At 41.1% G+C, this 9,746-nt stretch overlaps 3 protein-coding genes across 3 annotated transcripts; all 3 read right to left on the bottom strand.

Moving 5' to 3' along the window:
* Positions 1-4,083: 4,083 nt before the first annotated feature.
* LOC149587204 (uncharacterized) lies at positions 4,084-6,546 on the bottom strand. The gene is made up of 2 exons (XM_089863519.1): positions 5,996-6,546; positions 4,084-4,195 (listed from the first exon to the last, which is right to left on the bottom strand). Exons 1-2 carry the CDS (start codon positions 6,544-6,546, stop codon positions 4,084-4,086), a joined length of 663 nt encoding a protein of 220 aa, XP_089719645.1.
* A 95-nt stretch (positions 6,547-6,641) lies between these two features.
* LOC149587203 (uncharacterized) lies at positions 6,642-7,517 on the bottom strand. Its single transcript, XM_089863518.1, has one exon. It carries the CDS (start codon positions 7,515-7,517, stop codon positions 6,642-6,644), a length of 876 nt encoding a protein of 291 aa, XP_089719644.1.
* Positions 7,518-7,592: 75 nt separating this feature from the next.
* LOC149587202 (uncharacterized) lies at positions 7,593-9,729 on the bottom strand. Its single transcript, XM_089863517.1, has 2 exons — positions 9,336-9,729; positions 7,593-8,092 (listed from the first exon to the last, which is right to left on the bottom strand). The coding sequence occupies exons 1-2, from the start codon at positions 9,727-9,729 to the stop codon at positions 7,593-7,595; spliced, it is 894 nt and encodes a 297-aa protein (XP_089719643.1).
* Positions 9,730-9,746: the final 17 nt, after the last annotated feature.

Below are 9,746 nucleotides of genomic sequence, written 5' to 3'. Positions count from 1 at the left end.
GGCTGGCTTTGAGTTTACGTGTAGGCCATCCTCCTTTCATGTGTTTTGAGACGAGTTGTAAATCGGGGTCCTGTCGTGTGGCTTCGACGAGAGCCTTGACGTTTAACGGTCCGCGATCCATGTCTTGGAGAAGAAGGACATATTGCATGGGTACTGGCGTGTTTGACGCGGGCGTAGGGAGTGGCAAGCGGCTGAGAGCATCGGCGTTGCCGTTCAACGACCCTTTTCTAAATTTTATTTCATAGCTGTAAGCTGAGAGAAATAGCGCCCAGCGCTGAATGCGAGCTGCTGCCATGGGTGGTACTGGTTTGTCTGCTCCTAAGAGTGTAACCAACGGTTGATGATCAGTGTGGAGTACGAATTTCTTGCCGTAGAGATAATCTCTGAATTTTGTGATGCCAAAGATTATCGCGAGAGCTTCTTTTTCTAATTGTGAATAGTTTTTTTCAGCCTTGGTGAGGCTACGCGAAGCAAAAGCTACGGGTTGTTCTAAACCATCGTCGTTAATATGTGAAATGACGGCCCCGAGGCCAACTGGAGAAGCGTCGGTGGCTAAATGGACAGTTTTCGAAGTGTCGTAGTGCACGAGAAGGTTCGAATTTTGTAGAGAAGCTTTCGTGTCTTGGAAGGCGCGTCTTTGGGGTTCCAGCCACTGCCACGTAACGTTTTTGTGTAATAGTTCGTGAAGCGGTGCTAGTTTAGTTGCATTATTTGGAAGAAATTTTGTGTAATAGTTTAGCAAACCCAGAAAAGAGCGAAGTTGCTCGATGTCCTGTGGTTCTGGGGCTTCCATGATTGCAGTCATTTTACGCGCTTGCGGGTGTAGACCCTGCGCATCTAGGAGATGTCCCAGAAATTCAACTTCGGGTTGTAGAAATCTGCATTTTTCCAATCGTAATTTTAGTCCATTCTCCCGCAAGGTCTGTAATACTGAACGTAAACATTTGAGGTGCTCTTTCTTCGTGCGGCCGCCGATCAGGATGTCATCCTGGAAAGGTGAGACATTAGAATGATGCTGGAGAAGTGTTTCCATATGGCGTTGAAAAATCGCCGACGAAGAGGATATTCCTTGTGGAAGGCGTTTGTATCTGAAGAGTCCTTTCGACGTGTTTATCACAGTGAAATCTTGAGACGAGTCATCCAGCTCCAGCTGGTTGTACGCTTCTTTGAGATCGAGGCGGGTGAAAAATTTACATCCTGCTAATTTCGAGAATATTTCTTCCGCTCTCGGGAGTGGATAAATTTCAGTATCCAAATTGGGATTTACGGTGGTTTTGAAGTCGCCACTTATGCGTATGGAACTTTTCTTCGGGATTGGAGGTGCTCCTGTCTCCTGAGGCTCGGTCTTTTGTACCTTTTGGACCGGTACTATTGGTGATGCGTATTGAGAGAAAGCCACTGGTTCGAGTATGCCTACATCGACCATGCGTTGAAGTTCTTCCTCGACATCCTCTTTTAAAGCATAAGGGACTGTTCGTGCCTTGCAATACTTGGGAGTTGCATTAGCCTTCAAGTGGAGGTGTACCTTAACATCCTTTAGCTTTCCTAAACCCGGTGTAAAGAGTTCCGTGTGTTCTTCCAAAATGTTATTTAGGAGGGCGTCGTCCGTACTCGAAGTTACTTGGTTAATACCCGACGTAGTGTAAATTGATGGTAGGATATTGAGCGTTGAATAAAGCCATTTGCGGCCGCATAGATTGGGTCCAGGCCCGTCAACTATGAGTACCGGTAGATGTGCAGTTCTATTCTTGTAGCTAACGGTTACCTTGGTCTGACCCTCGATTCGTAGAATATGGCCAGTGTAAGCCTGAAGCGGCGCATGCTGGAACGGTTCGACTTTGAAATGATGGGTTAATTTATTAAACCAGTCTGTCGTGAGCATAGCGTGTCCAGAGCCATTGTCTAAATCAAATGGTACTGTTACCCCGTTTACTTGGAGGTTTATTACCTCAGCGGATGGTATGACATTATCTTCCTTCGTTAAAGTCATGTCCTGGGTCTCTGCTTTTTTTTGATGTTGTATACAAATGAATTGTATTCTTCTAAAGAGGTTGAATCGTCATGGACTGGCTGAAAGTGATGGCTTGTTTGGTTGGAAGGTGCAGTACGGTGTCGTCTGCTCTTCTGCGCAGTTGGTTTGCTCGCCGTTGCTGTTCCCAAACAGGCCGCCGCCAAGTGTCCTTGTTTTTGACATTTGTGACAGAATTCATTTATGTATGGGCAATCATTTGCTTTGTGCCCTGTTTTGGCACATCTAATGCATTGTGAGTGATGTGGCTTGAACTGACCTGCCTGAAAGTGGCCTTGTTGACTTCCATTCTTGTATCGGCGGTGGGATGTTTGGCGTTATTCTTTTTCATCTTGTTCTGCGGCCGGTGGTTTACTACAGCATGCACGCGCTCGTTGTTGAAGCTGACAGTACGTTCTCCATCCTCCGCGACTGCTTGAGTGTTTTTAGATGCCGTTTCCATACCTTGGATAGCTTTCAGGGGTGCTTGGAGGTCTAGTTCTGCATTTTTCTCGCTTTCCTCGAAGATTTTACCTTGCATATTTATGTCGTTCACTCCAAGAACCAATTGTTCCATCAGCCTCTCGTCGAGGCTGGTTCCGGCGAATTTGCAGTCCTTAGCTAGCCGCTTGAGCTCGGACATGTATGTGATGAGAGTTTCCCCCGGTTTACGTTTCCTACTGGAAAACCGGAATCTCCCCACGAATTTGCTTGGAGTGCTGGTAAAATGGGCGTTCAGCTTTGACACAAGCTCTGTGTATGAGACATCATGTATCTCTGCCGGATATATTAGCGTGGTTAGGAGTGCTAATTCGCTTGCTCCTAGAACCGTTATCAAATAATGCGCTTTATTGACTTCGCTTACTGCTGTAACAGCGAAGTATAAGGTAAGCCGTTTATAGTATTGGTCCCATGATTCCATATTGCTATCAAAATAAGGAAGGTGAGCTCCCCTTGCTCTCGGCGTTTCTTCCCGTACTCCGGTTTCGTTCCCAGGCATTTTAAACTTAAATTTTTGCCGTACAGGGTGTTGAGAAACTTCAGAGTGTTGTCGGTGTAATTAAACTAAAGTTTAAAGTTAATTGCGACTTATCTTGATTGTCTTAAAATCAGGAATGTGTGTGTTCCTTCCCGGGCCTCGTGTAGTTAAGCCTCGGTCTTCTTGGAGCCTCGTGTAGTTAAGCCTCGGTCTGGGCCAATACGTTATCGGGCGTTCCCATGAATTCTTTCGCGGTTAGAATGGTTCCTCGCGGACTGCGCTCTTCTTTCGTTCCTTTGTCGCTCGCCTCGTGTGGGTAGAATTTATGATGATAGTAGTCGAAATTGTATCTGCTCTCACCATCCCATCTCCGTCGCCATTTGTTGTGTATGTAGGCAATAATAATAGGGATGCTATTTTAATACTAATTACCAACTTATTTATTACGAGTTACAAATTAAAGAGTTACAATATTTAAGAACCTGATGCCTACGGCATCCTAGAGCGAAGTGCCCCAAACGTCCCCTGGCTATTCCCAGCTATTCGTCTGCCTAGTGGCGCCATCTATATATGGTGTACATATATAACACTTAGAATAAAACATTATCTTAATGTTCCCATCAGGCCACACTGCCATGTACTGCACTTACTCATTAGCAGACTATTCAACACAAAAGGTCATCGCTTTTAACAACCGTGACGTTAGGCACGCCGACGGCAAAAGCCCGAATATGGAATTTTTAGCTTTCAAGTTAGCAGTCAAAGAAACAATTGACTTAGCAAATCAGCATAATATTAAAATTAAAGAGATTGTGACAGATGGTCATGTTTTAATTGAAAAGGAAATGAGTAAGATAAATACCCAGATCTTAAAAGCCATAAATAAGCAATTTACGAATAACAGAAAATTGTGGAAAGGCTGGATCACTATTCGGCCACAAAGTCAAACACTCTCATGATCGGTCCGTGACATTTAGGCGCCGCCACTTAGGCGCTGGTTATTAAGGCGCCGCCATTTAGCCGCCAAGACAATTAGGCGCCGTGACATGTAGGCGCCGTGACAATTGGGCGCCGTGACCTTTAGGCTCCGCGACATTTAGGCGTCGATACATTTACTTCCCGATAATTTTTCCACTATTTCTTCTAAAAATCCGTAATGACCTCTCAATTTGGCAACCCGTGTATTATCCCTGTGCGTCACTGCATGACTATGTTCGCAATCTCCATTAAAGGACCTTACCTGTTTTTACGAAACGTATCCTAAAATAATAAAAAAAACCTAACCTAACCTAAGTTGGGAAGTCAATGAAGATAAACAACAATATTTTGGATAAGGCATATTATTTTTGGAAGTAAATGAAGATAAACAACAATATTTTGGAAAAGTCATATTATTTTGGGAAGTCAATGAAGATGCACAACAATATTTTGGAAAAGGCATATTATTTTGGACAGTCAATGAAGATACAAAACAATATTTTGGAAAAGGCATATTATTTTGGAAGTCAATGAAGATAAACAACAATATTTTGGAAAAGGCATATTATTTTGAGAAGTCAAAGAAGATAAACAACAATATGGTTGAATTCTGATGTCAGTTGAATAAAAAGAATATAAGCATAAAAGTACTTGTCTTGTTCCTTTGTTAATTATCTCAAATCTTTCACGAAAATTATACTGCAATGTCGCGGCGCCTAATTGTCTGGGCGCCTAAATGTCTCGGCGTCTAAATGTCTCGGAGCATAAATGTCTCGGTGCCAAATTGTCGCGGAGCCTAAATGTCTCGGTGCCAAATTGTCGCGGAGCCTAAATGTCGCGGCGCCTAACTGTCCCGGCGCCTAAGTGGCGGTGCCTAAATGACCTGCGCCTAAGTGTCGGCGCCCAATTGTCGGGTTCCGCTCATGATGTTTGGCATGGGGGGAAAAATATTTTGGCAAGCATAACTGATGTAAGAATGCTTAAAAATATCGCTATTAAATAAGAAATACGAAACATATCTGTGTAGAGCGCTAAGGAGAAAGGGTGCAAAGACCTAGCACATTGGGCACCTCATTTACGAAACCATTTCTGGTATTCTTCAATTTGGTGTAACGGCAATCCACAAGCAATGCGAGTATGAAGAAATGAGTTTGATTTCAACGATTTAACTGTTTTATTCAATGTTATTAAAGGGAGGATGAAAAGGAAAATTAAGTGTTCTTATCGATTCTTCTACTAATTATAGGATCTGAATAGTGAAACAGAATTATTTTAAAATTGCAATTAGTTTGAGATTTCATGGATAATTTTATAAGTATCTCCGACCAATCGGGTAACCAAGTTCTCGTGTCACGCTCCATGTCTCGGGACACAATTGTGACGTCGCGCACAAATTTTATCGAATCTCGCGATAGATTTCATTCGATACGTAGCTTGTCTCGAGAATTTTGTTAATAAAAAGGCAAGGCGTTACGCGATTGGTTGGAGGCACTTATTTACAATTATCCATGAAATCTGAAACTAATTGCAATTTTGAAGTTACTCGGCGTTGTTTCTTGGATGTTCCACTATGCATATTGATCTTATAATTAGTAGATGAATCTTTAAAAAAAATCACTTAATTTTCCATTTCATCCTCCCTTTGTTGTCAGGAACTTTGGAGTACTAGTCTGTTCCATGTGACAAATGTTCACGACTGGAATATGCCTAAAGCAGGCAAATTTAGCTGCGATCACGGTGATTTAACGGTTGAACAACTTGAGAGTCATCCGTGGCTTAAACAAGGGTCAAGCGCATTGAACGCTCTCAGACGTATTGTTCTAAACCCGCGTACTCTTGAAAGAATGCCATATTTTTTAATTTTCAGGTATTGTATGTAATTTTTCTATTATTTTACGCTACGCTACTCTGTCAATAACTTTAAAGTGTCAAATATTCCGAAAACAAGATTGTCCACCACCATAATATTAAACTATCATTACACTCCCCACCATGAACTACTTATTTTAGTTCATCAACTTTTCTCTTACTTTAACTCTAAAGGATGTAACATGTTAATCGCTCTTTTTACAGTTTTACCATTAGGCAATTTTAGATTGCAAGATCTAATCTTGTTATCGCGTCCTTTAAACACTTTTATTATTTTAACTAATTTCCACAATTGTCTGGGCTGATTTTCAATTTTTAAAATTGCCACGTCACCCACGGATACTGTTGCATTTAGGGTAGCATGCTTAACGTTGTGCATGGATTTAAGTTCGAGTAAGTACTCAGTCTTCCACCTTTTCCAGAAATGATTGAGGAGCTTTTCTTGGTACTGCCATCTTTTGATCGCTGTATCTCTGGTAATGGTGCTCGTAGGTTCGAGTTTAGAATTTGGAGGTAAGCTGGTGAGTCTTTTACCTACTAAGAAATGCGCTGGTGTTAAGGCTATGGGCTCGCCTACTTCATTCATCTGGTATGTCAGCGGACGTGAAATGAGGACGGCTTCAATCTCAGCCAGTACCGTGTATAATTCTTCAAACTTGAGGAAGGCGCTTTTCAAGGTCTTTTTAATCGCTATTTTAACGCTTTTGACCATTCTTTCATAAAAGCCTCCCCACCAAGGGGCTCTCTCCACGATGAATTTCCACTCTATTCCCCTCTGGCCGAAAAATTCCATGACCTCGTTGTTTTTTATTGTTTTCCAGCTCGCTTGAAGGTTTTTGCATTATCCGAATATACAGTTTTGCAAATACCTCTTCTCGATAGAAACCTTCTAAGTGCTAAGAGGAGTTTCTCTGTACTCATTTCAGTCACAAGTTCAAGATGAACCGCTCTTGTGACTGCGCAAGTTAGTAAACAGATATACGTTTTCTCTGGTTTGCTAGAACTTTGTTCGCCTTTCACTAAAAGAGGTCCGGCGAAATCCAAACCCGTTATTTCGAAGGCCTTTGATTCATATATTCTGTCCTTTGGTAAAGGTGCGGTGATCTCTCTTATAGGTTTAGCTCTCAATTTTTGACATAACAAGCATTTGGTTAGGCGCTTTTTAACCAACTGTCTACTTTTAATTATCCAATATGTTGCTCTCAATTGCGCTAAAGTAGAAGCAGTTCCTGAATGTTTAACCGTCAAATGTTCTTTGTCTACAATCAATTCAGAAAGATAATGTCCGTTAGGTAAGATTATTGGATGTTTTTCATTGAAGTTCAGATTGGCTTCTTGGAGTCTTCCTCCTACCCTAATGATGTCTTTCTCATCGAGAAAAGGGTTTAATTGTAGGAGACTAGACGTTTTCTCTACAATTCCTCTGTCTTTGAGGTCTTCAAGTTCTTGCCAATAGTTTTCTCTTTGAACTTGACGAATCCAATATTCCTGCGCTTCTTTTATTTCTTCCGTGGTTAGAGGAGTCATGTCCTTCGCTGTTAGATTAAAATCTCGTTCAGCTGGATTGCGAGAATTTCTGATGAATCTAAACGACCATGCTGTTACGCGTAAAACTCTATCCAATTTGCTGTATCGCTTGATGTCAAAGATAGATTTTGACTTTTCTACTACGCCGCTTGTCATGATTATGACTTCTTGGTATCGCTTTCTTTTTTCAAGCTCAATTTCTTCGAGTTCTTGTTCTTCAAGTTCTTGAATTTATTTGTCCGACAAATTCCTTTTCTCTTGGATTATCCACGATGGACCATGCCACCATAGATCGCTTTTGTTTAATTCAACAACGGAAATTCCTCTCGTTAATATGTCAGCTGGATTTCCTTTGCCAGGGCAGTAATTCCACGAAGTTGGATTTGAGAGGCTCTGAATTTCATCAACGCGATTTGCTACAAAGGGTTTCCATTTCCTTGAAACGCCTCGAATCCAATGAAGTGTTACTTGTGAGTCCGACCACATAAATATATTTTCTTGTGGTACGTCTAAGATTTGTCTGACTCGATTAGTCAACCTGGCGCCAATTAACGCTGCCATAAGTTCTAGTTTAGGTATTTGAAGTTTCTTCAAAGGAGCCACTCTCGACTTGGACATGATTAGTTGACTCGAGATTTTCCCACAGCTTAAGGTAACTCTTAAATATAAAACTGCACCATACGCAGCCTCTGACGCATCAGAAAAGCAGTGAATTTGAGTTTCGATAACTTCTATTCCATTTGAGGGTACGGCTTATAGTCGGGGAACGCTGATTAATCGCAAGTCCATGAGTTCAGAGGACCAAGTCTTCCAAATTTTAAAGAGTTCTTTGTTAAACTTCTCTATCTCATCATCCCAATTGAGTCCTTCCACCCACAATAATTGGAATAGAATCTTCACTCTGATTATGTGGGAAGCCTTCATATGAGCAGTTCCCATATGAGCGGATTTCAAAATAGCGGTCTTCATAACAGCAGTTCTCTAAATAGCGGTTCCCGAAATGGCAGTTTACCCATTACAGCACTTACCGATACAGCGGTTCTCGTAAACGCGGCGTACCGTTACAGCAGTTCTCTAAAGAGCGGAAAATCAGATATGCGAAAAACTATAGCTGTTTATTATGGTGTAAGCTGACCCAGCTGGGTTATATGAGCTCAAAAAGAACTAGGTCAGATATGGATAATTGGGTTAGGTTAAAGTTGATTATTTCAACTAAATAGTATTAGGTCAGGTTAGGTTAGGCTAGGTTAGTAATATTTTGGAAATTGTGTAACAATGTTACGCCTTTTCCGAAAAATTACTGTTTACAATTATCTACTTCCGAAATAAAATACCCTTTCTCGAATTATAATATGCCTTTTCCAAAAAATTGCTGTTTACAATTATCTATTTCCGAAATAAAATAACCTTTCTGGAATTATAATATGCCTTTTAGAAAAAACTTACGGTTTACAATTATCTACTTCCGAAATAAAATAGCCTTTCTCGAATTATAATATGCCTTTTCCCAAAAATTACTGTTTACAATTATCTATACATGATGTTTTATTAGGTCACATTCCTGATTAAATGATCACGGAAAAGGAAGTATTTGAAACCAATGAATATAAGTGTATTGTTAAGAAATGCTCGAAACTCAAGACAAACACTGCTATTTCTCAAAATAGCGGCCGCTATTTCTAAAAGAGCAATTTTGAAAAACTCCGCTGGTTTTTTGGAATCGCGGTTGCTATTTCGAGAACTGCTCTACAGGGAACTGCTCATATGAGGAACACCCGATTATGTAAGGCATTATAAATCCGAGTGGATCAAAGATTCTCGCTGAAAAGGATAGAACGCTTCTTTTCGTGCCTTTAGTCTCCAGTACTAATGCTAGTAATGGTTCAATTTCGAAACCAAATAGATCTGTATCTTGGTTCCACGACATTCCAAGGATTTTAGTAGATGGCGATGCGTTGGGAAAAATGGTCTTACTGGACCTTGCTTCTTCTTCGTTTTCGTTGAAGTTCTCTTCGTTTAATCTTTGCCGTAACCCTTGCGAGTTAGTTAAACATTTACGTAATTGAAATCCGCCTTTCGCTAGAATTTCCCAATTGGATTCACTCGCTAGCTTGTAAGCTGTAGATTCATCTCTGTCGCCAGATGTCAGGTCATCTACGTATAAGTCCTTGCTGACTACTACGCAAGTTTCTGGGTACACTTCTTCAAAATGCTTCAGGTGATGCCTTATGGTTGCCGCTAAATGATAAGGGCTAGACGTAAGTCCAAATAATACTCTTGTGAACCTGTACGTTTGCAATTTCGGGTCTGACTCTAGCTTGTTCGGGTCTTCCCTTACAAAAATGTTCTTAAGAACTCTAAAGACCATTCTTTGGAACCCTACGG

This window comes from Phalangium opilio, unplaced genomic scaffold (genome assembly GCF_054372755.1).
Source record: "Phalangium opilio isolate 3A_F unplaced genomic scaffold, DU_Popi_V2 ptg001170l_1, whole genome shotgun sequence".
NCBI lineage: Eukaryota > Metazoa > Arthropoda > Arachnida > Opiliones > Phalangiidae > Phalangium > Phalangium opilio.
The sequence above is the reverse complement of the archived record's forward strand: the minus strand, read 5'-3'. Positions and strand labels throughout refer to the sequence as shown.